Source organism: Balaenoptera borealis, assembly GCF_965194805.1.
Source record: "Balaenoptera borealis genome assembly, chromosome: 3".
Taxonomy (NCBI): domain Eukaryota; kingdom Metazoa; phylum Chordata; class Mammalia; order Artiodactyla; family Balaenopteridae; genus Balaenoptera; species Balaenoptera borealis.
Window position 1 is genome coordinate 24,947,438 of NC_138866.1, and position 26,805 is coordinate 24,974,242.

The following is a 26,805-nucleotide window of genomic DNA, read 5'->3' on the forward strand; positions in this document are numbered from 1 at the left end:
GACAAGAAGAATGTTATCATAGTTATAGGAAGTAAGTACCTGGGATCATTAGGTCTGTGCTTGATAGTCCAAGTGGCTTTTTTTAGATATATTTTATTACCCAACTAAAAGAACAAGTTCTCATCTGAAAGAAGTCACATCAGTTTAAATATGTAAAAATACTAACCAGCATATATAACTGTCAAAAATAATTTATAGATTATTTTCCATTTTTTATATTAAAGTTATTACTAGAACCCATGATATGGGAACATAGTATATAGTGCCACCAAACAAATGGAATTAGGACCTTTGACTAAATCCATCCATATGTAGTGTATACTGAGCTGTCTTTGAAGAGAAAGATTGCACTTAGGTTTTTAGCTAGACTATAAATCTAAAAATGTCTCTTCTTCCTCTCTTTTCTCGATTCAGATGACCGTGAAGGAACAACAAGAGTGGAAGATTCCTCCCTGTATTTCAAACTGGAAAAATGCAAAGGTAATTAACTTGTCATAAAATCAGTCTCTTAGTTTTAGAACCTCCTGGAAAACACCCAGGAAGGACCTTCAGCCTGGGTACCTTTAGTTGAAACCTCAGCATCTCATTTAGCTCAAGATTTTCAAGAAGGAACACTCAACTTATGTGACTTTTCTCTTTTTATTTTAATGTAATAGAAATGTTAGTATGCCAGGCACATGAATACCATGTGGATTCTCCTAGTAAGTTGTAGTTACCGGAAGCATATAGACAAGGAATGGGTAGAATAAAGTAACATATCAATGAAAGATGGTATTCTTTAGAAAACTCAACTTTATATCTAAAATTCTTCCTGAAAGGATTTAAACCAATTTAAATAATCACATGACAAAACAGAGTAAATGTTTGGATATATTCAGTGCTTTAATTTTTAAATTATTTGTTTCTGTTTATAACAATGCAAGTATAAACTATTTAAATCCTAGATATCTCTACTAATCACCAAAGCTTCCAGGAGTCATGAAGAATCTGTAAAATAATGCGGAATAAATTTCCTAATCACTGTTTCCTCTCTTCTCCCAAATAATATTTCATGATTCTGATGTTGATGGGTGAAGAAGGCCACTTTAACCCATGGTTTAAATATAAATTATTCCTTAAAGGAAGTTAGGGAATTCCCTGGTGGTCCAGTGGATAAGACTCCGTGCTTTCACTGCCAAGGGCCCGCGTTCAATCCCTGGTTGGGGAAGTAAGATCCCACAAGCTGTGCAGCGTGTCCGAAAAAAAAAAAGAAGAAGTTATACACTCATCCTGAAACAAAAAGATTGTTGGGTGGTCTGGTTTGGATTCATTAATATGTATGTAACTATGAGGTATCTTGAGCTGACTCTGTAACACTTCCTTATATTAGGAATAAAGACCATGGACTAGAGGTCAGTATTTGGGAGTCTAGTCAGAAATCTGGAAGAATAAAGCTAAGCCTGAAAGTTACATGAATGTTCAAACGTATTCCTTGAGTTGTTGAAATAGGATGCAAAATTTCAAAACACAGAATCTTAGTTGTCTAGCAAATTTTATCTTTTTTCCATTTACTAAAACTTGCAGGGTTCCGAGAATCCGACAAGTCATGAGAACAGTACAGCAGATTAAGCTACCTATAGACACTGTGATTTTAGTGATTTGTTCTACCTTTGTATGACTGTTACATTTACTTGATGAACAACTATTAACTCTTTGATAGTGATTTCCTTTTATTATAACCCACAATCTTAACATGAGAATCTGTTTTCCCAGAGCTTGCACTCTGAAATCATACTGCCCAAGTTTAAATCCTAGTTTCTCTGTTTATTAACTGTATGACCTTGGTGACATTACCTGAGTATCCTTAATTTGTGAAATGGAAATAATAATGTTACCAGTCTTACAGAATTGTTGTGAAGGTTAAATGAGGCCATGGATATAAAGTGCTTAAACAGTCCTCCACAGAAAGCACTCATTGTTAGCTGCTGCTGTTGTTGCTTAATTGTGAAGAAAGATGTAAGGAAAAAACTTTAAATGGTTGTCAGAACGGACATATATAAACCTAGTTTTAAAGACTCTGTAGTAGCTCTTTTGTGACCAGTGTTTTCTATCTGCCTTCACGCTAGGGTTATACAATTCCATTAGATAAACGTCTGGCAGCTGATGGAAGAGGACTGCAGACAGTTCACATCAATGAAAATTTTGCAAAACTGGCCGAAGCCCTCTACATTGCTGATCGGAAGGTTGGTCTGTTATAATTAAGTTGTTTAATGCTCTTGATAATTTGTAAATCCGTTCTCAGTTACCTAAGATACTGTTATTTTAGCTACATTGCTGAGTACCTGAAGAGGCTGTCACCTGTGGATGTGTTCCAGAGATGACAGGTGCTGGTTGCAGCTCTGTACCTGGTCTCAGCGTTCGTAGACTCGTACACCTTCCTCACCACTGGTGATTCAGCTTCCTCACAAAATTCCAGAATAATGGTTCACTAGGCTGATCTCATTTTGGGAAGATTGCCAGCTGCTCTTTTTAGGTTTCATCATTTTTCTCTCTTTTAAATGTAGGTGTCTCTCAAAAGGTCAGTATCAGGGAAGGGCAAATAAACATTCCAATGTGTTGAATGCTATAGAAAATGACATTCATAATATTGGCCGTCTATTAATATCATGGTATTAATATGTGTCTTTGAACTTTACATACATCATGGCATGTGTATAGAACATAGAAGAGTATACCTTCTGTATCACAGTGAGCACCCTTATGGAAATTATCTCTTGCACATCTACACTAAAGCTTTATCTTTTTTTTTTGAATTTTATTTTATTTATCTTTTTATACAGCAGGTTCTTATTAGTCATCCATTTTATCCACATCAGTGTATACATGTCAATCGCAATCTCCCAATTTATCACACCTTACCCCCCCGCCACTTTCCCCCCTTGGTGTCCATACATTTGTTCTCTGCATCTGTGTCTCAACTTCTGCCCTGCAAACCGGTTCATCTGTACCATTTTTCTAGGTTCCACATATATGCGTTAATATACGATATTTGGTTTTCTCTTTCTGACTTAACTTCACTCTGTATGACAGTCTCTACATCCATCCATATCTCTACAAATGACCCAATTTCATTACTTTTTATAGCTGAGTAATATTCCATTGTATATATGTACCACATCTTCTTTATCCATTCGTCTGTCGATGGGCATTTAGGTTGCTTCCATGACCTGGCTATTGTAAATAGTGCTGCAGTGAACACTGAGGTGCACGTGTCGTTTTGAATGATGGTTTTCTCTGGGTATATGCCCAGTAGTGGGATTGCTGGATCATATGGTAATTCTATTTTTAGTTTTTTAAGGAACCTCCATGCTGTTCTCCATAGTGGCTGTATCAATTTACATTCCCACCAACAGTCCACACCCTCTCCAGCATTTGTTGTTTGTAGATTTTCTGATGCCCATTCTAACTGGTGTGAGGTGATACCTCATTGTAGTTTTGATTTGCATTTCTCTAATAATTAGTGATGTTGAGAAGCTTTTCATGTGCTTCTCGGCCATCTGTATGTCTTCTTTGGAGAAATGTCTATTTAGGTCTTCTGCCCATTTTTGGATTGGGTTTTTTTTTTTTAATATTGAGCTGCGTGAGCTGTTTATATATTTTAGAGATTAATCCTTTGTCCGTTGATTCGTTTGCAAATATTTTCTCCTATTCTGAGGGTTGTCTTTTCATCTTGTTCATGGTTTCCTTTGCTGTGCAAAAGCGCTGAAGTTTCATTAGGTCCCATTTGTTTATTTTTGTTTTTATTTCCATAACTCTAGGAGGTGGATCAAAAAAGATCTTGCTGTGATTTATGTCAAAGAGTGCTCTTCCTATGTTTTCCTCTAAGAGTTTTATAGTGTCCGGTCTTACATTTAGGTCTCTAATCCATTTTGAGTTTATTTTTGTGTATGGTGTTAGGGAGTGTTCTAATTTCATTCTTTTACATGTAGCTGTCCAGTTTTCCCAGCACCACTTATTGAAGAGACTGTCTTTTCTCCATTGTGTATCCTTGCCTCCTTTGTCAAAACTTTCTGTCTTGTTCCATTGATCTATGTTTCTGTTTTTGTGCCAGTACCATATTGTCTTGATTACTGTAGCTTCGTAGTATAGCCTGAAGTTAGGGAGTCTGATTCCTCCAGCTCCGTTTTTTTCCCTCAAGACTGCTTTGGCTATTCGGGGTCTTTTGTGTCTCCATACAAATTTGATGATTTTTTGTTCTAGTTCTGTAAAAAATGCCATTGGTAATTTGATAGGGATTGCATTGAATCTGTAGATTGCTTTGGGTAGTATAGTCATTTTCACAATATTGATTCTTCCAATCCAAGAACATGGTATATCTCCATCTGTTGGTATCATCTTTAATTTCTTTCATCAGTGTCTTATAGTGTTCTGCATACAGGTCTTTTGTCTCCCTAGGTAGGTTTATTCCTAGGTATTTTATTCTTTTTGTTGCAGTGGTAAATGGGAGTGTTTCCTTAATTTCTCTTTCAGATTTTTCATCATTAGTGTATAGGAATGCAAGAGAGTTCTGTGCATTGATTTTGTATCCTGCAACTTTACCAAGTTCATTGATTAGCTCTAGTAGTTTTCTGGTGGCATCTTTAGGATTCTCTATGTATAGTATCATGTCATCTGCAAACAGTGACAGTTTTACTTTACTTCTTCTTTTCCAATTTGTATTCCTTTTATTTCTTTTTCTTCTCTGATTGCCGTGACTAGGACTTCCAAAACTAGGTTGAATAATTGTGAGAGTGGACATTCTTGTCTTCTTCCTGATCTTAGAGGAAATGCTTTCAGTTTTTCACCATTGAGAATGATGTTTGCTGTGGGTTTGTCCTATATGGCCTTTATTATGTTGAGGCAGGTTCCCTCTATGCCCACTTTCTGGAGAGTTTTTATCATAAATGGGTGCTGAATTTTGTCAAAAGCTTTTTCTGCATCTATTGAGATGATCATATGGTTTTTATTCTTCAATTTGTTGATATAGTGTATCACATTGATTGATTTGCGTATGTTGAAGAATCTTTGCATCCCTGTGATAAATCCCACTTGATCATGGTGTATGATCCTTTTAATGTGTTGTTGGATTCTGTTTGCTAGTATTTTGTTGAGGAGTTTTGCATCTATATTCATCAGTGATTTGGTCTCTAATTTTCTTGTTTTGTAGTATCTTTGTCTGGTTTTGGTATCAGGGTAATAGTGACCTCATAGAATGAGTTTGGGAGTGTTCCTTCCTCTGCCATTTTTTGGAAGAGTTTCAGAAAGATGGGTGTTAGCTCTTCTCTAAATGTTTGATAGAATTCACCTGTGAAGCCATCTGATCGTGGACTTTTGTTTGTTGGAAGATTTTTAATCACAATCTCAATTTCAGTGCTTGTGATTGGTCTGTTCATATTTTCTGTTTCTTCCTGGTTCAGTCTTGGAAGGTTATACCTTTCTAAGAATTTGTCCATTTCTTCCAGGTTGTCCATTTTATTGGCATAGAGTTGCTTGTAGTAGTCTCTTAGGATGCTTTGTATTTCTGCAGTGTCTGTTGTAACTTCTTCTTTTTCATTTCTAATTTTATTGATTTGAGTCCTCTCCCTCTTTTTCTTGATGAGTCTGGCTAATGGTTTATCTATTTTGTTTATCTTCTCAAAGAACCAGCTTTTAGTTTTATTGATCTTTGCTGTTGTTTTCTTTGTTTCTATTTCATTTATGTGCGCTCTGATCGTTATGATTTCTTTCCTTCTGCTAACTTTGGGTTTTGTTTGTTCTTCTTTCTCTAGGTCCTTTAGGTGTAAGGTTAGATTGTTTATTTGAGATCTTTCTTGTTTCTTGAGGTAGGCTTGTATAGCTATAAACTTCCCTCTTAGAACTGCTTTTGCCGCATCCCATAGGTTTTGGATCGTCTTGTGTTCATTGTCATTTGTTTCTAGGTATTTTTGATTTCCTCTTTGATTTCTTCAGTGATCCCTTGGTTATTTAGTAACATATTGTTTAACCTCCATGTGTTTGTGTTTTTTAGGTTTTTTTCCATGTAATTCATTTCTAATCTCATAGTGTTGTGGTCAGAAAAGATGCTTGATATGATTTCAATTTTCTTAAATTTACTGAGGCTGGATTTGTGACCCAAGATGTGATCTATCATGGAGAATGTTCCGTGCGCACTTGAGAAGAAAGTGTAATCTGCTGTTTTTGGATGGAATGTCCTATAAATATCAATTAAATCTGTCTGGTCTATTGTGTCATTTAAAGCTTGTGTTTCCTTATTCATTTTCTGTCTGGATGATCTGTCCACTGGTGTGAGGTGTTAAAATCCCTCACTGTTACTGTGTTACCGTCGATTTCCTCTTTTATAGCTGTTAGCATTTGCCTTATGTATTGAGGGGCTCCTATGTTGGGTGCATATACATTTATAATTGTTATATCTTCTTCTTGGATTGATCCCTTGATCATTATGTAGTGTCCTTCCTTGTCTCTTGTAACATTCTTTATTTTAAAGTCTATTTTATCAGATATGAGTATTGCTACTCCAGCTTTCTTTTGATTTCCATTTGCATGGAATATCTTTTTCCATCCCCTCACTTTCAGTCTGTATGTGTCCCTAGGTGTGAAGTGGGTCTCTTGTAGACAGCATATATATGGGTCTTGTTTCTGTATCCATTCAGCAAGCCTCTGTCTTTTGGTTGGAGTGTTTAATCCATTCCTGTTTAAGGTAATTATCGATATGTATGTTCCTATGACCATTTTCTTAATTGTTTGGGTTTGTTTTTGTAGGTCCTTTTCTCCTCTTGTTTTTCCCACTTAGAGAAGTTCCTTTAGCATTTGTTGTAGAGCTGGTTTGGTGGTGCTTAATTCTCTTAGATTTTGCTTGTCTGTAAAGCTTTTGGTTTCTCTGTTGAATCTGAATGAGATCCTTGCTGGGTAGAGTAATCTTGGTTGTAGGTTCTTCCCTTTCATCACTTTAAGTGTGATCATGCCACTCCCTTCTGGCTTGTGGAGTTTCTGCTGAGAAATCAGCTGTTAACCTTATGGGAGTTCCCTTGTATGTTATTTGTTGTTTTTCCCTTGCTGCTTTCAATAATTTTTCTTTGTGTTTATTTATTTATTTATTTTTTATTTATGGCTGTGTTGGGTCTTCGTTTCTGTGTGAGGGCTTTCTCCAGTTGCGGCAAGTGGGGGCCACTCTTCATCGCGGTGCACGGGCCTCTCACCATCGCGGCCTCTCCTGTTGTGGAGCACAGGCTCCAGACGCGCAGGCTCAGTAATTGTGGCTCACGGGCCTAGTTGCTCCGCGGCACGTGGGATCTTCCCAGACCAGGGCTCGAACCCGTGTGCCCTGCATTGGCAGGCAGATTCTCAACCACTGTGCCACCAGGGAAACCCCTGTCTTTAATTTTTGCCAATTTGATTAATATGTGTCTCGGCGTGTTTCTCCTTGGGTTTATCCTTTATGGGACTCTCTGCGCTTCCTGGACTTGGGTGGCTATTTCCTTTCCCATGTTAGGGAAGTTTTTGACTATAATCTCTTCACATATTTTCTAGGGTCCTTTCTCTCTCTCTTCTCATTCTGGAACCCCTATAATGCGAATGTTGTTGCGTTTAACGTTTTCCCAGAGGTCTCTTAGGCCGTCTTCATTTCTTTTCATTCTTTTTTCTTTATGCTGTTCCGCAGCAGTAAATTCCACCATTCTGTCTTCCAGGTCACTTATCCGTTCTTCTGCCTCAGTTATTCTGCTATTGATTCCTTCTAGTGTAGTTTTCATTTCAGTTATTGTATTGTTCATCTCTGTTTGTTTGTTCTTTAATTCTTCTAGGTCTTTGTTAAACATTTCTTGCATCTTCTCGATCTTTGCCTCCATTCTTTTTCCGAGGTCCTGGATCATCTTCACTATCATTATTCTGAATTCTTTTTCTGGAAGGTTGCCTATCTCCACTTCCTTTAGTTGTTTCTCTGGGGTTTTATCTTGTTCCTTTATCTGGTACATAGCCCTCTGTCTTTTCATCTTGTCTGTCTTTCTGTGAATGTGGTTTTTGTTCCACAGGCTGCAGAATTGTAATTCTTCTTGCTTCTGCTTTCTGCTCTCTAAGGCTTTATCTTGATTTGGTCTGATTGATTTTGAGAATATAACCAGTTCCTGTTATTGATATTGAAAATTGCTTTACTGGAATCTTGTTTAATTTTATTTTTTAGATTGTTTCTGAGAAAACACTAGTGAAATTCTGACTTACAAGATTGATTGGGGTCACTATAGTTTCAACCACTAAAACATTTCTCTGAGTGAAAAAGCTAAATTTGCAATGTCGTCTAGGCAAGTTATCTTTTTATAGACAAGAATCTTTGTTTTAATCAGCAATAACAAATTTGAATTCTTTATAACTGTTCTTTCAAGCCAGAGTTTAGTCAGAGAGTTACATGACAGCTGTAATTCTTTATCCCCGTTAGTGTCTTATTTAACATCTGACTTTACTAACAGGCTCGTGAAGCTGTGGAAATGCGTGCTCAAGTAGAGAGAAAGATGGCTCAAAAAGAAAAGGAGAAACATGAAGAGAAACTTAGAGAAATGGCCCAGAAAGCCAGGGAGAGAAGAGCTGGGATCAAAACCCATGTGGAAAAAGGTATGACATACTCATTACTAAACTGAATTTGCATTGTGAGTAATATCTATCTCATTTTAGAAAATCTCTATTGTTTTTTATTGCATACAGAAGCAGTACATACATATAAAGAAAATATAGATATTTCAGAAATAATGTAGAAGTGAAACAGTAATTTCTGCCTTATTAAGCTGAAGCAGTAGAAAATAAAGAATGTGTATTTAAATGTGGGCCTCTAATATGCAAGAGCACCAGAAGTTTTTAAAGTTCTGAGCAGTATACTTTTAAAAATCACATATTACTCAAATGATAGGCTTAATTTTCTCTTATTTTAGTTTTCTTGAAACTTAGAAAGAGAAATCTGATCTCCAACTGAATAATTCATCTCTCCCACATGGTAAACTAATCCAGAGTTTTTCTATCTTGTCGGCCTTTGATCATTAAATCTGCCAGTATTTTGTCTCTGGCTTTTTCTAGTGGTCTACATTGGTATATTAATGCAGTTAGAATGAGAAGACTAATTCTAATTCAAGAAAATTATGAGCGTGGTTTTTCTTTCATTAATAAATCCTAGTGTAATTATTCATTCAGTTCATATTGAGCACCTATTGTGTGCAAGGCTCTCTTCTAGACACAGAGTTTTCTACTAGACAGGTAGGGGTATAGCAGTGAGCATTTTAGTGAATGTAGACAGACCCAAAAAAGTTAGTCATGTAGTATATTAGAAGGTGATAGTAGCTATGGAGAAAAATAAAACAGAGAAGGAGTATAAAAGTGCCAGAAGGAGGGAGCGGTCGGAGTAGGCCTCACTTCTGAGATAGTAACATTAGCATAAACACTTGAAGGAAGTAAGGAAGTGAGCCATGTGGATATCTGAGGGAAGAGCATCCCAGATAGAAGGAACAGCAAGTGCAAAAGCCCTGAGTTGGGAGTATAACTGGTGTGTTCAAGGAAAAGCAGGAGGCCAGTATGGGTGGATTAGACTGAGAAAGCTAAGCAGTAGGAGATGAGGTGTCAGAGTAGTTAGGGCAAAGTGGCCAGATCATGTATGCCTTTTAGTCGTTGTAAGAACATAGCTTTTACTTCAAGTAACAAGGGAAGCAATTTGAAGAGTTTTGAGCAGAGTGACATGATCTTGCATATGTTACAAGGCTGTGGAATGGTCATTTGGAGAAGCAGGGAAACCGTTTGGAAAGCTATTGCAATAATCCAGATGAGAGATAATAATGAGAGGTAGTGAAAACATGGTCAGATACTGGATGTATTTTGGAAGTAGAGCTGACAAAATTTGCTTATGGATTTGGTAGACGAATGACAGAAAAGGAGTCAAGGATGACTCTAGAACTTTTGATCTAAATATTTGAGAAGGATTGAGTTGCCATTTACTAATATTGAGAAGACTGCAGGGGGAAGAGATTTGGGAGGGAAAGATTAAGAGTTTAGTTGTGGACATGTTAAGTTTAAAATGGAGGTGTCAAGCAGGCAATTGGTTATAGGACTCTAGAGTTCAACTATAGGGAAGTGACTAAGGTTATAAGTAGTAATCCACTTCCTTGAATCATACATAAATGTCTTAATGAGGCAAGATATAAAAACCTACCTGTTGTAACCTAGCCACTGAAGGTAATTCAGAGTAAAAACTTCCCTGTATCTAAGTTCTCTAAACTGATTAAAAAAAAAAAAAAAAAAAAAACAGAATGGTTCTTGAGAAATTAGTTAAAAATTTTAAAAATATCTTGCCAAATATTAATAAAAGCTAACGTTTATTGAGTGTTTATCATGGCAGGCACAGCTCTGAGCACTTTACGTGTATTACCTTATGTAATCCCTACAGCAACCCTATGCAGTGGTTCTATTATTATCACTGTTTTACAGAGGAGGAGACGAAAGCTCAGAGGGGTTAAGTCATCGGCACAATTTCCCATTGCTAATCTGTTGTAGAAACAGGATTTGAATCCAGTCTGGCTCCAAAGCTCATGCTGTACACTGTATTCCTTCTATATCTACACTATATCCCTTCAGCCTGGAGAGGGCAGAGAAAATGAAGATAGACATAAACACAATAGATACAGATCAGGGTGCAGCCAGCCCCAGTGTACCATGAGCAAAAGGTTCTTTATTCGAAGTCAGTCTTTGAAAATATAAGGATAAACTTTGCATAATTCTTTTTCCTGACATTTTATTATGAAAATTTTAAAACACATAGAAAAGTTGAAAGAATTGTACAATGAACACCCATATCTCCACCACCTAGATTCTACAGTTAACATTTATTTAAAAACAATTAGCATTGCTAAATTTGCTTTATCACATACCTACCCAGCTCTCTCTCCATCTGTCAATCCACCATACTACTTTGATGTGTTTCATAAAGATATCAGTACACTTTATGCCTAAACACTTTAGCTGCATTCATGATTCTGGAATTCACATTCAAAAATTAAACCAATACCGTTGGATTTAAATTAATTGCAAGTAAGGTTAGAAGGGCTGAATGTGAGTACAAAGAAATTCATGGATTTTTCTGTCTAAGGTTAAAGAATATTCTCTTGTTCAAAATATTAATGGGTAATATAGTGATAAAGTAATTTTCAACTGTGTCCACACAGAGGATGGGGAGGCACGTGAGAGGGATGAAATCCGGCATGACAGGCGAAAAGAGAGACAGCACGACCGGAATCTTTCCAGGGCCGCTCCAGATAAGAGGTAGGTACTATTTGAGATAAATACGAATTATGAAGAGTGGCCTCTGTGAACCTTTTAGAGAGGAGGTTTAGTGCACTAAGACCAGTTTGCTTCTCTTTCCTCTTCAGGTTGATAACTTAATAAATCAGCACTTATTTTCTTGTACTTAACTGCTTACTCTGTCTTAGCAGAAGAACTAACTATCCATGGAAGTTATCTTTTCTTCCATTACCATGTAGAGTCAGCTAGAATTGAGAATGATAGGGATATAGAAAAGGGAATTGAGATCATGTTTGTGAATAGAAAGTCGTGGATATGCCTGTTCTGGTCTGTTCCTTTCCTGTTTCAAATGGTGAGACAAATTTATCATGTGCCTATTCCTCTAGACAGGAAATAAGCTTCTGTACCTTTATTGAGATCCTTTCACGTGCAGAGTACTGTAACAAGTACAGTGGGGAAGAAGAGCAGGTTTTGTAAGAAGTGAAAGTCAGCCTCTTTTCATGAGCAGTTTCACTTAAAATTCAGAAAGACAGAGCTGTCATTTGAAATTACTTAGGAAAATTGACAGAGCGCTCTTAATAAGTACAGACTTGTAAAGAACAAAGGAAATACATGTATGGAGACTGGGAATAAAGTAGGGATTAGTGAAGTTTGTGGTTCACCAAAGGCCGAGGACAAATTGCTGAAAAGTTGAAGAAATGCTGTAATACAGAGGTGGAATTCTGAGTAAGGGTTAAATGCAAATGTAAAACATTTTCTTTCCAAATAAGCAGTTTTCCATGCTCTCATCCTCCTCTTAGCTGATACAATCTATTTTTTCAAGTCATATCTTAAACAGATTCCTGCTGGTGGTGTTCTTTGTTGTTTAATGACATATTTCATCTCCCTGAATAAGTGAAGTCATGGAGAAGCAGAAAATCTGAATTTAGAGTTGTGTTTAAATGTACAGTGTAGGAGAGAGGAACAGAGTATCAAAGTGCACAGTTTATAACACTCTTAGTCTGAAATTCCTAAGCTGTAAAAATCAAAATGGCTCTGGATAAATTGAGCCCTTAAAACCAGTAAAGTGACTATGAGAATTGATAACATAGAAAAGCTTTAAACTTGTGATTGTATGAAAAATAGATTGTCTATAGAAATCATTTTAAGACCTGAGCCTCTAGTAAAATAAGTGATGAGGTTACCATGGTATCACTGCGATGTAGATTGCATATATACTGAAACAGCAAGGGAATTAAGTTAATCTGAATGTCAAAAATCATACTGAGTAATCCAGTCATTGACATGTTTACCTCAGAATTCTAATAGGATAAACTTACTAAATGTGGTTAGGTAAAAGAACTGATTCAAGCTTATTGAAAATGATTCGTGTGATACATCTAATTTGCATCTACTCCCCCTAACCCTTTATAATAATAGCAGATATAGACCATAACAGTTTCATATCTTAGCATGCATTACAAGGTGATTGCTTATATTAAAGACTTCCATATCAAGAATGATTCTTTTGAGAAAGGACAGTCTTCAGTAAATGGTATTGGAAAAACTGGACAGCTACAGGCAAAAGAATGAAACTAGACCACTGTCTTACACCATGCACAAAAATTAACTCAAAATGAATTAAGGATTTGAATGTAAGACCTTAAACCATAAAATTCCTAGAAGAACACACTGATAGTAATAAGCTCTTTGACATTGGTCTTAGCAATGTTTTTTGTGAATCTGACTCCAAAGGCAAAGGAAACAAAAGGAAAAATAAATAAATGGGACTATATTAAACTAAAAACTTCTGCAAGGTGAAGGAAACCATCATCAAAACGAAAAGGCAACCTACTGAATGGGAGAAGATACTTGCAAATCATATATCCAACAAAGGATTAATATCTAGAATATATAAAGAACTCATACAACTCAACAACAAAAAAACAAACCCAATTAAATTGGCAGAGGAGGGCTTCCCTGGTGGCGCAGTGGTTGAGAGTCTGCCTGCCAATGCAGGGGGACATGGGTTCAAGCCCTGGACCGGGAAGATCCCACATGCCGCGGAGCAACTGGGCCCGTGAGCCACACCTACTGAGCCTGTGCGTCTGGAGCCTGTGCTCCGCAACGGGAGAGGCCGCGACAGTGAGAGGCCTGCGCACCGCGATGAAGAGTGGCCCCCGCTTGCCACAACTAGAGAAAGCCCTCGCACAGAAACGAAGACCCAACACAGCCAAAAATAAATAAATAAAATAAATTAAAAAAAAAAAACTTTAAAAAAAATAAAAATAAATTGGCAGAGGATCTGGATAGACATTTTTGCAAAGAAGACATGCAGATGGTCAACAGGCACATGAAAAGATAACATCACTAATTATTAGGGAAATGCAAATTAAAACCACACACCTGTTAGAATGGCTCTTAGCATCAAGACAAGAAATAGCAAGCATTGGAGAGGATGTGGAGAAAAGAGAACCGTCATGCACTGTTTGTGGGAATATAAATTGGTGCAGTCAGTATGGAAAACACTATGGAGATTCCTCAAAAAATTAAGAATAGAACTACCATATGATCCAGCTATTCCACTTCTGGGCATTTATCTGAAGAATACAAAAACACGAATTCAAAACAGAATATGCATCCCTGTGTTCACTGCAGCATTATTTACAATAGCCAAGATATGGAAGCAACCTAAGTGCCCAGCAACAGATGAATGGATAAAGATGATCTGGGGCATGTGTGTGTACACTAGAATACAACTCAGGCATAAAAATGAAATCCTGCCATTTGTGACAACATGGATGAACCTTGGTATTATGCCAAGTGAGACAAGTCAGAGAAAGAAAAATACTGTGTGATTTCACTCATGTGAAGTCTACAAAAACAGAACAAAATGACCAAACAAAACAAAATCAAACTCATAGATACAGAAAACAGATTAAGATTGGTGGTTACCAGAGGGGAAGGGGATTGAGGGATTGGTGAAGTGGCTGAAGGTCAGGTGTATGGTGATGGACAGTATCTAGACTTCTGGTGATGGTCACTCTGTGTAGGCGTCCAGATGCCGAATTATGTCGTAGTCCTGAAACTTATAAAATGTTATACACCAATTTTATCTCAAAGAAAAAAAAAGAGTCTCTTAGCAGTTCTTTTCTGCTATCAGGAATGCTTAACTGTAAAACCCTATCTCTTATAATCATGTATCTGAAATGCTTTAAGAGCTGCCATCCTCGTTATGCATTATCAAGGAATATATATATTCACAAGGTGTGAATGTACATATTTACTCTGCTTCTGATATCGGTTGTATTTAAGTGGAAATTCAGCTTGTTTGTGAAGAATTTTCAGTTTGTGGCATGGTATTTCAAAACAGGTCGAAACTGCAGAGAAATGAAAATCGAGATATCAGTGAAGTCATTGCTCTTGGTGTGCCCAATCCTCGGACTTCCAATGACGTTCAGTATGACCAAAGGCTCTTCAACCAATCCAAGGTACAAAGAGTCTAGAAATAGCATATATTAAGTGTTGATATGAATACCAATCCTCAGGGAAAAGGAAATTAACATACTAGTATCCTCCAATTTTAAAGACCACTACGCCAAAGCAGTCAGTTGTTAATGAATACCATATTTAATCTGAGAACCCAAAGGTGGTATGAACAAAAGTTAATGGACTTTGTGACCATTCTTTAATGACCTTTTTATTTGCAGTTCAGATTGTTGAAAATGTGAGCTATAAATGAGCAAGGGTTTTTACTCTTCACAAGAATGTAATCAGATTCAACTTTTAATAAATAATAACATGTACATTTTTAACATCCTCTATTTTTCCACAGGGTATGGACAGTGGTTTTGCAGGTGGAGAAGATGAAATTTACAATGTTTACGATCAAGCCTGGAGAGGTGGTAAAGATATGGCCCAGAATATTTACAGGCCCAGTAAAAATCTGGACAAGGACATGTATGGTGATGACCTAGAAGCCAGAATAAAGACTAACAGGTACCAAGGCAGACAGTTTAGTTTATGTCTGCACCAGTGAAAACAAAGTAGTTCATGGTTGTTTCTCTTTTTCCCTAGATTTGTTCCCGATAAGGAGTTTTCTGGTTCAGACCGTAGACAAAGAGGCCGAGAAGGACCAGTTCAGTTTGAGGAGGATCCTTTTGGTTTGGACAAATTTTTGGAAGAAGCCAAACAGCACGGTGGCTCTAAAAGACCCTCAGATAGCAGCCGCCCCAAGGAACATGAGCATGAAGGCAAGAAGAGGAGAAAGGAGTAGATACTTTCTGCAGAGTGAATGAACTGTTATTCATAACCCTAATGATGCAAGTCATATGGGGGAACACTTTGTAAATGGCCAGGATAAAAACTAAATCTGGGTGTCAGAGCCCAGCACTACTTTTTATTATAGGAGAAAGGGGGGGGGGGGGATGGAAAAATTCTACTTTGAATTATTTAGTTTTTTTAGAGTGGGTTGTGTTTGTGCTTCTCCCACCTTTTGGCATTTATAGAACATACTACCCCACACATGAAATTAAGGCCACTTCCTTTCGAGTGACATTAGTACTTTGGGGTTAATATTTTGTCTAAGAATGACTGCTTATAAAGTTACCCCAACCATAGTGCGTAGAAAGAAGGATGTTCACATATTGGAACTGTCCTGCCAAATGATGTTTGCCCCTGTTGTGCTCTATTTTAATTTGGAGTGGGGAAAGTAAGCTCTTGCTTGGTGCAGCTATCTGTTTCCAATAAAAACATTTAGACAAAATTTCCAGTTTTGTTTATTTAATAGGCAGTGATGGTCTCAAAAATCTTACTCTTCATCAGATGTTTGGTCCCCTTGCAAAGCTTTGGGTTTTTGAGCTTGAACATGGAGCTGGGGGAAAAAAAAAAGAAAATCACATAAGCACTGTACTGTGTACTGTAAGGAAAGGCAATGTCTGCAAAAACATTAAAACTGAAAACTGTTGTTTTATTAGGGAGTCAGCACCAGGAAGTCAAAGTATGTTATTTGTTCCTTGTACTTAAGACTCTCTGAACTTCAATTAAAAATTGTAAATCAGTCTGGCCCAAGGTCACATAGTAAGTAGAAAAGCCAGGATTTCAACCAGGGTCTCCCTGCTGTTTCCACTGTTCTGTGTTGCATATACCTTGCTAACCATTAAAGTGTCTTCTTGTACTTCCCTTTCCAGACCTTTTAGAACTGGGCACTCTCCCACCACCACCATTCTTTAATAAACATTAAGTTACAAATCTTCCAAAGTCCCTGTCATTTCACACTTCTGACCTATTTAACTGATATACAGAAAGCTCATGACATGATATAGAAAAAGATTTACCTTTACTCCATCAATAACATGATTTTCCTGTTGTAGTGCATTGTGAAGTTCTTCTTCTGAAGAAAAGTGAATCCAACCCATACCTCTGTGAAAGCCAGTCTCTTTGTCCTAAAAATTCAAAATTTAGGAAGAGATTAATAATCATGAACTTGAGAAAGTTTCCAGGAGTTCCAAATCAAACTACCAACTTTTTCATCTGCCAAAATGGAGTAAAAGACATTCTAATATCAAAAACCCTGCTTTAATACAAATACTCTCCTATTTACCCAAAGCTTAATCTCTGTTAATCATAACACTCTCTGCTTTTCTACTGCCACTGGAGAAATAAAATATGAGTAAAGAGCTTTCTGTGTCATTCTAGATATAAACCATTAACAGCAATAGTCAAGCAAAATTTTGATCACATAAAGAAGTACTCTTCCTGTTTCTAACTTCTTCACTTCTAGAAACTAGAAAATTAACCCTTAAAACCTAGGTGCATTTCTAGTAATTTCTGAGACTAACCACCCTCATCACAACTACCACCATTAATCATCACATGCTCCTAATGAAAAAGGAAAAAAAAGTTACCTTTATTTACCTAGTTCTAGACTTCTGGATAATTTAAGCAGTTCTGCTACTTCCCTTGTGCAAAAGACAGAGTGCTTATCATTCAACCTATACATCAGATTCTATATGTCTTATACATCAGAGATTCTAGTGTGCTTAGATGTACCCTGCCCAGCCCTCCAGCCCTTCTACTATGTAAAAAATGCCAAGATGTCTATTCACTCAATGTACATCATCAGTCTTGTTACAAAGTTATGTTGTGCTCTGCCCCCAAAAACACATTCTTGGAAATTGCCCCCATATACCTGGAAGGTAAGTTTATAAGTATTAACCTAGAACACAGGAAAAGTTTCTGCTAATGTCCCAGTGATTCACTCCTTACCTCATGACGATTTCTAAAGCACTCTACTCCACTGGGCCATTTCCCTTTGTAAAGGCATTAACATTTTTGTGCTAAAATTTAGATACTATGTATCTAAAATTGGAACCTGGATTTCTAACTTGAGTACAATGAACTTGTTACTAGAAACGAATTTTCTTCCTGTTACACATTACTTAATTTTCCCAAGAATCAAAACCTTCTCATGTTTAAATCTAAAATCTGTTAACTCCAGGTCCTAAATTCTTTTAACAGGGAAATGGCAACCAAGAAAAATGTTACCTTTTGGAGAAACTTTTTATTTTTTAATATTTTTATTTATTTATTTATTTTTTGGCCAGTGGCATGAGGGATCTTGGTTCCCCCACTAGGGATCGAACCCTTGCCCCCTGCAGTAGAAGCACAGAGTCCTAACCACTGGACCGCCAGGGAATTCCCAAGAAACTTTTTTTTAAATGCTTTTCAAAAAATACAAATTTCATACACTTTTAAAACTATTTTTTATGCTTATAGATTTTCATGTCTGTAATACACATGCCTCATTTTTTTAATCAACTATAAATCCCATTGTATCAATGAATTAGTATCTATTTAACCAACCCCACTGACGAACACTTAGGTTCTTTCCAATTACGATATTATTAAACAATGCTGTTTTGAACATTCTTGACCTCACATTTCTGTAAAATAAACTAGAAATGGAACTGCTAGATCAAAGCAAAGGCAAATTCTTATTGTTAATAGATTTTGCCAAATTACCCTTCAGTGAAGGTATCAGTTAACTTCTCAACAATTGCAGTACCAGTTTCCCTACACCTTTACTAGCACTGGATATGCATAATCTGTTAGATCTTTGGAAGCCAAGTAACATTAAACCAAGCGTTAAGAATTTAAGTTGCTTTAAGTTGATACTTTACCACAGCCTTTTCAGTGCCATGAGGAAAAAAGCAGTTTTAGTGAAGCATGTGTAAACTCTCTGTGTACTCACGTCACACACCCCAAAAAACAGTAATCTAGAAAGTCCACAGAAAAATATAGCCCAGGATAAAGTACAACAACAAATCTGTAGATTGATTTCTTTTTTTTTAAGACTTTTTTTTGGAATTAAAGGACTCCATTACATTTTTTTTTAACTTACTTATTTATGCCACACCCCAAAGGCTTGTGGGATCTTAGTTCCCCCACCAGGGATTGAACCCACGCCCTCCACAGTGAGAGCACAGAGTCCTTACCACTGGACCACCAGGGAGTTCCCTATAGATTGATTTCTAAACCCTCATGAGGAGGCAATGAAAATGTAACGAATATAAGCACACACAAAAAGCACTCAACTCAATGAGGATGAAGGTTAAAATATTCTCCACCAGTTAGTTTTATGATAAAATTATCCTCTACTCTCTGAAGTCCTTATTACAACACTGTAATAGACAAAAATTCCAAAACAGCCCCAAGATCTCCATGTGTCCCACCATGTTGACCCTGTATAATCTCTCCCCTTGAATGTGGGCAAGGCCTACGACACGCTTCTAACCATAAGAATATAGCAAAAGTGATGGGCTACTGCTCCCTTGATCAGGTTATATAGTAAGGATGATGGGGTGTCACTCCAAAGACTACATTATAAAACTGTCTTACCAGACCAGAGAAACTCCCTTGCTGACTTTGAAGCAAGCTGCCATGTTGGGACTAGACCAGAGAAACTCCCTTGCTGACTTTGAAGCAAGCTGCCACATGGGAGAGAAGCTGGGTAACAAGGAACTGCAGGCAGTTCCGAGGAGCTAAGAGCAGCCTCCAGCTGAAAGCCAGCAAGATAGCAGACACCCCAGTCCTACAGCTGAAAGACTAATTCTACCAACAACCTAAGGGAGCTTGGAAATCAATCTTTCCCACTTGAGCCTCTGATGAGACTGCAGCTCCAGCTGACACCTGGATTGCAGCTACGTGAAACTCTGAACAGAGGACCCAGCAAAGCTATGCCTGGACTCCTGATCTGTACAAACTGTGAGATAATGTATGTGTGTTGTTTTGAGCCATTAACTTTGTGATAATTTTATGCAACAATAAAAAACTAACACAAATACCTCAAATACCTAGGATAAGATTTATTTTTTTAAACCACTATCACCCATAATTTAATCAACAAAGACTGAACAGCTTCACTTCATTACAAATTCTATAAATTGATAATGCTTTCACACAAAAAAATCAAGAATTACAGGATAACATTATTACTTTTTTTAAAAATACTCACAAAAGGAACAGTGCACTTTCGTACATGGCCAAACTGTGAAAAGTGTTCTCTCAGTTCACCTGTATAAGAAGAGAAAACTATTAAGAGTTGTTAATTTTGTATCCTCCATCCTAGATTGATACAGAAACCAAAAGGGCTCCTAGAGCTCCCAAACTTCTTGTGAACAGGAGTTACTTTGTATTCCCTTGAAGCCTTAAGATCTAGGAAACAGCTATAGTATTGATTATAAAATTGTAATGTACTAGATTTGGGGAGGTGATGGGGTGGGAACATGGACAGATAAATTGCTGAGTTGACTGTAATCTTCATCCCCAGCAAATACTGTCTTCACCACACCAGGTACTGTGCTAATAAACGCATGGATTATAATCCCTGAGAAGATTACACAGAAGACAGAAAAACAATTACAGTACAGCATGTTGTTAGCTATATTAGAGATTTCCAAATAAAATCTCAATTTACTTGCCTTTCATAATTTACAGTTTACATTAGGTTAAATCGTTGTTACTCTTAATAAAATTTGTTGAGTCGACCCTACCTATCCTTCCTGCCTTACTTCCCATTGCATGCCCATAGTTACTTTCTAGTACAACAAATGAAAATCTGTGTATCTGTCCCGTGGATTCCTGTCTTTGCCTGCTGTTCTTTCCCTTTAACATGTCAGTAATCCAATCTCCTTTTGCCTAAATTGTATCTATCCTTCAAGATCCAGGCCAAAAACATTCACAGATTTTATTGGGCTCCTACTGCAAAACAAGACAACATACTAGCCCTGTGAGGCCTCAAAGATGAATAGTAGATTATTTTAAAGATCAAAAACTACATGATCAGCGTGCCCGCCTCCAGGAAGTGCAGGGTGACGACGTAAACTCTGGGGTTAGAGACTAACGTGTGGAAACTCTGCACCCCACACCTGCTGCAGAAGCTGTGCAGGGCCAGGTGGGTGCGGGATCGGTATGTCATGATGCTCTCGGCGCCCAGGAAGAGCGTGAAGCGCGAGACTGGGACGAGGAAGTGTGGGTGCTACTTTTTCCTGCACAGCCTGCAGCTGCAAACCAGAACTCACAGGTTCGCAGGAGCCCAGGCTCAAATTTAACCGCGCAGCAGTGGTTCACCCCCAGTGTAGTTCACCAGGCCTGGAGACTCGAAGGTGTCCAACAAACTTGGCCGTATGCATGCAGCTGAGGCCTCACAGCTTCCCCAATGTCTCCAGCGCTCTGGCTGTGCGCCCAGGTGTATCTCGTTGAGGGGGACACGGAGGGCGCCGGCAGCTTCAGGGCTTGCTGCACACCTTTGGAGCCCACCTCCCCCAGAGCTTCTGCTGAATCCTTACCGGATCCCACCTGGCCGCCGCTGGCCTCCTCCCCGCCGCGTGGCTCCCCACCCGGACTTGGGTAAGTGGGTACCGCGTGTCCCTGACCGGATGGCTGCGCAGATTGCAGCAGGGTTCCCGGTTTCCTTTTGGCCCCAAAGCTGAACGTTCCTCACTCTGCCCAAACTGCCTGCAGCCTTCAGGTGTGTGCCCACTGCCCCTGGTTTCCCAGGAGGTTACTGAGCAGCCTCATTGCATCAGCCCGACTTGTGCTGTGAAGAGACCCTTCCCTTGCCCCTGTGAAACAGCCTTTACTGGCCTGCAACTCTGGCTGCTCCTTCTCCTAACTACTGTTTTCTGTTGTCGATGCAAATCAGCAGCCTAACCTTAAAATACTGAAACACTGAAAATACTGAAGACCTTTTAGCTAGCAGGCAGCAGCAGGCAGAATAGTTCAAAATAAGCATTGTTCACCTAGTAGAGTCAAACTGAGGCATACACAGACCTTCAGGGATGTGAGTGTGTAGTGTGTGAGTAGTTGTGCTAAAGTTGGGAGTAGTAAAGGTGATGACCCACAATACTACGTTACAACACACCAGTGGATCCATAGAGAAACTAGATGTTAACCTCAATATAGGACAAAAAGTCACTTATTTAAATTCGTTCTCTAAGAACAGGAAGTAAAAGAAGAAACAATACATTAATTTGTCCATCTCTACCAAGAACAAATTAACAGCTCTGGGAAGCATAGATAGGAAGCTGAACCGTCCTCTGGAGACTGATGTGATCATTGGGCATGGCCAGAGGAGAGACCCCACAAAATGAACATAGATCCTCTTCCCTGAGGTGTAGCAGTTAAACAGTGAGGAATCTTCAAAAAATTGCTTCCTGAATTAGGTAGTGACATCTACACATACTGGCTGCAAGCAGAGATGCACAAATCCACCCGCAATCTAAATTCAGTCATTCTTAACACTCTGTCATATACACATATCTATATGCATGCATATATATGTAGTTTTTCAAAAACACTTTTAAGTAAGATACACACATCAGTCCCATTACGTCTCTCAATACTTCAGCACTCCTGTCCTAGGAATAAAGACATAATTTATAGCCACAATATCATTATCACACTTACAAGTCAATGATAATTTCCTAATTTCATCTAACTCCCAGTGTAATAGAGAAGAACTTTTGTATTCTATTACAAGTTAATCACTAAAGGGATGTTGCCTATAAAGCTTAAATTATACATAATGGCCCATCTCTGGGAACCCTGCCTCCCTGGTAATGAGTGTTAAGATAAAATACCTTTGTTTAGCTTATAGGAAATGTCCTGACCAGGCCCACCTGTGAATGGCTGTACCAAAGAAGAAATTAACACATCCCCTCCGGAGTCTGGCTGGAACCAGGTCTTTACCCGCTTCCCTTTCAGTATAAAAGAAGCCTGAATTTTAACTCAGGGAAGGTGTTTCTTTGGAACACTAGTCCACCATCTTCTTGGTCTGTTGGCTTTCCGAATAAAGCTGCTATTCTTTGCCCCACCCAACAACTCATCTCTCAATTTACTGGCCTGTCGTGCAGTGAGGAGCACAAGCTTGGACTTGGTAACACCAGTATATATTTTAAATTTCCAAATTGTTTCCTAAATGTGTTTTTAAAATTTACCCCCTCAACACAGGATCTATTAAAAATCACACATTAAATTTGAAAAAAAAAAAACAAAACTACAGGATCGCTTTCTCTTCTGTACTACAGTGCTTGTACTTTCACTGATTTACATTTCATGTTACCTGTTTCACCACCCTAGTTCATCTAAATCTCACTGGTTCAAAAACTGCCTATATTTGTTGTTTGTAAGTCTCCTCACCCCCACCACTATACCATAAGCTTGCCAAGTGTTGAGTCCACTATGTCCACAGTGATTGATAAACAACAGGGCAATATTTGCTGAATGAATAAATAAATGTCCAGTAATCCTTCAACCAGCCACAGGGGCTAAACTTCTGAAGTGCTCTAATAGTTGATCAAACCAGTTGGCAAGATCAGGCTCTCACACAGAACATATTACTGGAGGATAAACAAAATAGTTTTAAACCAGGTATTAAAAGTTCTAGAAAACATTCACTTCCAAAACAAACTAGCTCTAGAAAGTAACCCTTTTCCCAAATTACCTACAACTGTTATGGAAAAACAGCTGCAAGCACCAAGAACAATGCCTACCACATAACAGATACTCCTTAAACATTTGCTGAATGAATGAACTGAGAGAGACTGTAGTCAAAGTCGTATTTTATACACTCTTTGAGGATCTTGAGCAAGTCCATTATGGTCTGGAAACGCATCTGCAAGATGCTTGCAGAAACCCCTCGGCCTTTCCAGTTTCACAGGGCCTAAGCAAGACATTCTGCTGGGTGTGGTCTGAGAAGGTGGGGCACAAACTGATCTATTTCCCATTCTACTACCTACACTCATTCCATTCCTTGTTTAAGGGAGCTGACCTGATACATGAATATCTGCAAAAGTGACCATGGATTTTTAAATTTTTGTAAGCATATGTAAAAACCTTAACTCAAAACTGCAGCTGACAAAAATCAATGTTGGTGAGAGATTTCAGTACTGCTTACTCCCAGCCCTGTATCTCCAGCCTAGGCCTCTCCCATGAGCTTCAATTTTTGTAATCATGAAAACAACTATCATTTATGGAGTACTTACTCTGTATTGAGCACAAGTCTAAGCAGTTTACATATAAATTCATTTAATCCAATCAACAATCCTAGGAGGAAGTTATTACTGACTCCATTTTATAGATGATGAAACTGAGGCACGGTAGTGAGCCCTTTTCCCCAGTTACTTCTGTTAGTCAGGTTACACAACTACCAAATGGCCAAGCTGGAATTCTAACCCGAGGAGTATGGTTTCAGAGTGCATTTCTCCATCGATACACACCGTCCTCTGTCCAACTAACGGAGACCTCACAGGTTTTTCAAACTAAACACATTTAAACTTTACTCCTCATCTTCTTTCGATCTGCTTCTCCTACATTCTAATCACGAAATTCACCAACGCTAAAAACCTGAGAGTCATTCCACCCTTTCCCCCATCCGTACTCTTCCCCCATTCAAGCCATCTGTCGATTTTGTTTGGTTAACATAAGTGAATCTGACTCTTCCTTCTACCACTACCCTAAAATCCTCACCTTTGAGCTAAATCACTGAAACTACTTCTTGCCACTTTGAATCCATCCTCCACCCTGCAGTCAAAATAACTCCTTCTAAATCCTTCGTCTGAAATTTCCAAGTAATTAAACCTTTAAACTCCGAAAGGCCAGAGACCGTGAATACGTGCCCCCAAAGCTCAAGGGGCATCCCTAAACGGCTAATTGCAAACAAAATTTCTTTCTACTCACTGGCTTGCTCAGGAGCATACCCAGCCGCCTTAATCCAACCACCACGCTGATTTAAGTGCTCCGCAGAAAGCAAGGTTTTTCAGGATTGCTTGGACCTAAAACTTCCGCCCCTACTACATCTCCAACTCACTCGAGGCCGCGGTCCACGGAATTTTTCTGACAAACGCAACGGGCCGGCGGATATTCGTACGCAGTGCCATTGCGGCCCTCGCTGCCGAAGCCGTCATCTTCAGAATGAGGGACCTCCAGTGACCTGAGGGCACGACCCCGGAAGAGCCTGCCTGATCCGGAGCACGGAAATCAGCTTCCGGGTCAAAGGAGGCCGGGCGGCGAGATGGGGGAGATGGGGAAGATGGCGGCGGCCGTGGGGCCTGTGGCGACGCTGGCGGCGGAGCCTGGGGAGGACGCCTTTCGGAAGCTTTTCCGCTTCTACCGGCAGAGCCGCCCCGGGACCGTAGATCTGAGAGGGGTCATCGACTTCTCGGTAGCCCACGCAGCCCGCGGCACGGGGCCTGGTGCCCACAAGGTACGGAGAGAGGGGCGGCGCGCGCCTCTCCGTCGCCACGCCTCGCTTTTTGGAGAGGTTTCAGTGTTCTCCTAACCTCTTTTCGCTTCCAGGCTGATGGTTATTGAGCGACCCCCGCCTTCCATGGGTGCACAGTTGAACTGCCCACAAAGTGTCACACTTTGGCGATGGAGGGCTCTGTTGACCGTTTCTCCACGCAGCTATTCCTGGCTGCGGCCTCGGTCAAAAAATGCCTGGGAATTGGTGTTTATTCCTTCCATTAACTGTCCATTTGAATTTGCACCTAGATTTGTGTGAAAACCCGTAAACCGTGTTCGCAGACGTTAGGGTAGCGCTCTACAATTTGAAGAAACCAATTACCCGAGTGTTCCCAGAAGCCGTTGTCCATAAAAGGCCCCGTCTTCTCTGGGACTTTTAGAAAGAGGGCATTGAAAGATGCTGAGATAATCCCTCCAGGTTGAAAGTAAAGGGCAACTGAATCCAAGCACTATACATTACTTCTACCTTATTTCTGCATTATTCCTCGTGGAAATTGAAGAAAACACGGGGGGAGGGGGAGGGGACGCAGGGAGAATCACAACTATAACGTATGTTTTCTTTTCAGTCGCTTTAACACTGAAGATAGATCCCTAATTTGCCATTGGTGTTGTCCACAGGTGGCTGGATGAGGCATTCTTTTCAAGCTTAGTGATAGAGCTCAATAAAATTGGAATGCTATAGTGACATCATATTTGTCTAGAACTCAGCTTCTTAGAAACTTCATTTGTTAGCAGAGATGGTCTTAGAGTTGTCAAACTAACATACAGAAAGTCCAGGAATAGTGTACTTGGCTCATGGGAGAACCCCTCAGACTTTCGTTCAACTCCTTTTTCCCATATTTTACCGTAATACTTACATAATTTTAAAATGGAAGCCACCTGAGAAGGGGACATTGTATCTGCCATAGTACCTAAAACAGTAAGTACACAGTAAATGCACTATCTATTGAGTACATAAAAACATGGGTAGTATTTCATTCTCCAGCTCAGAACAGATTGAAAGTAGCAAATTAGAGAAGAAGAAAGTTGCCATTAATAAGACATCAGATGAGAGCGGAGGAGAAAGTGATGGCTAACGGTCTGACAAGGGAGGAAGCAGAAAAACTTTAAAAGGCTGAGAGGTTTGATTCAGCTTAGAATATGATAGATTAGGTCCACAAACTTCTTTCCAGTTTGAGGGTGTTGCTGAATTACAGTGCAGTATTAAGTATGATCGATTTAAGAAATCATTATGAAATGTTTGAAATGAAAACATTCTGTTCTCTGGGTACTTGAAAGAGTTAGGTGGTCAGGACTCTCAGAGTTTCAGATAGTCATTTCATTATAGAGACTGGGTATACAGCAGCCACTTGTTGGTAGTTTGTCTGGAAATCTGCACTCTTGGCAAAGTTAATAGATTAAGAGATCATCATATCTTTTGGGGAGAGAACATTGGAGGTATTCTAAGGCAAGCCAGACCCTGAGTTTATTATTAATACAAGAATAGTTTGTTTTTTTAAAATATCCTTAGTTACTTTAGTGACTGAATATTGGATTTCTCAACTAGTTTAATGAGCCATCCATAAGATACTCTTAAATGCAAAGAAACCTTCATAGGCCCCTTAAAAGCTTAATTTTTAAGTAATTAACAAAGACGAAAAATTACAAGTTTCATTTTGAAGTTCCATCTAAGAGAGCAAATATTGTACTTTTAGCAAACAGCATTCCCAGTGTTTTATTGAACCATTTTTTCTGAGTGGT

General features: G+C 38.8%; 3 protein-coding genes across 5 annotated transcripts in view; 2 read left to right on the top strand and 1 right to left on the bottom strand.

Moving 5' to 3' along the window:
• SNW1 (SNW domain containing 1) overlaps positions 1–16,027 on the top strand; it is a 35,166-nt gene extending 19,139 nt beyond the window's left edge. The window contains exons 8-14 of the mRNA XM_082384709.1: positions 415–480; positions 2,106–2,222; positions 8,478–8,619; positions 11,208–11,304; positions 14,636–14,753; positions 15,098–15,261; positions 15,340–16,027. Of these exons, the coding sequence (XP_082240835.1) occupies positions 415–480; positions 2,106–2,222; positions 8,478–8,619; positions 11,208–11,304; positions 14,636–14,753; positions 15,098–15,261; positions 15,340–15,538 (903 nt within the window). The 3' untranslated portion in view covers positions 15,539–16,027. The remainder of the gene's footprint in view (positions 1–414; positions 481–2,105; positions 2,223–8,477; positions 8,620–11,207; positions 11,305–14,635; positions 14,754–15,097; positions 15,262–15,339) is intronic.
• The window catches only part of SLIRP (SRA stem-loop interacting RNA binding protein), a 35,733-nt gene extending 10,940 nt beyond the window's left edge, over positions 1–24,793 (bottom strand). The window contains exons 1-4 of one of the 3 annotated variants that reach the window (XM_082384771.1): positions 24,632–24,793; positions 19,778–19,854; positions 16,599–16,706; positions 16,040–16,135 (exon numbers count right to left, since the gene is read on the bottom strand). In XM_082384771.1, coding sequence (XP_082240897.1) covers positions 16,073–16,135; positions 16,599–16,706; positions 19,778–19,854; positions 24,632–24,728 — 345 coding nt within the window. In that variant the 5' untranslated portion in view covers positions 24,729–24,793 and the 3' untranslated portion in view covers positions 16,040–16,072. Of the gene's footprint in view, positions 1–16,024; positions 16,136–16,598; positions 16,707–19,777; positions 19,855–24,631 lie in introns of those variants that run through there. The other 2 variants (XM_082384770.1, XM_082384772.1) reach the window with 2 other exon arrangements.
• A 42-nt stretch (positions 24,794–24,835) lies between these two features.
• Positions 24,836–26,805, top strand: part of ALKBH1 (alkB homolog 1, histone H2A dioxygenase) — a gene marked incomplete at its 5' end in the record, with an annotated part of 30,073 nt that continues 28,103 nt past the window's right edge. Inside the window, one exon of the mRNA XM_082384739.1 lies at positions 24,836–25,027. Within this exon, the coding sequence (XP_082240865.1) occupies positions 24,836–25,027 (192 nt within the window). The remainder of the gene's footprint in view (positions 25,028–26,805) is intronic.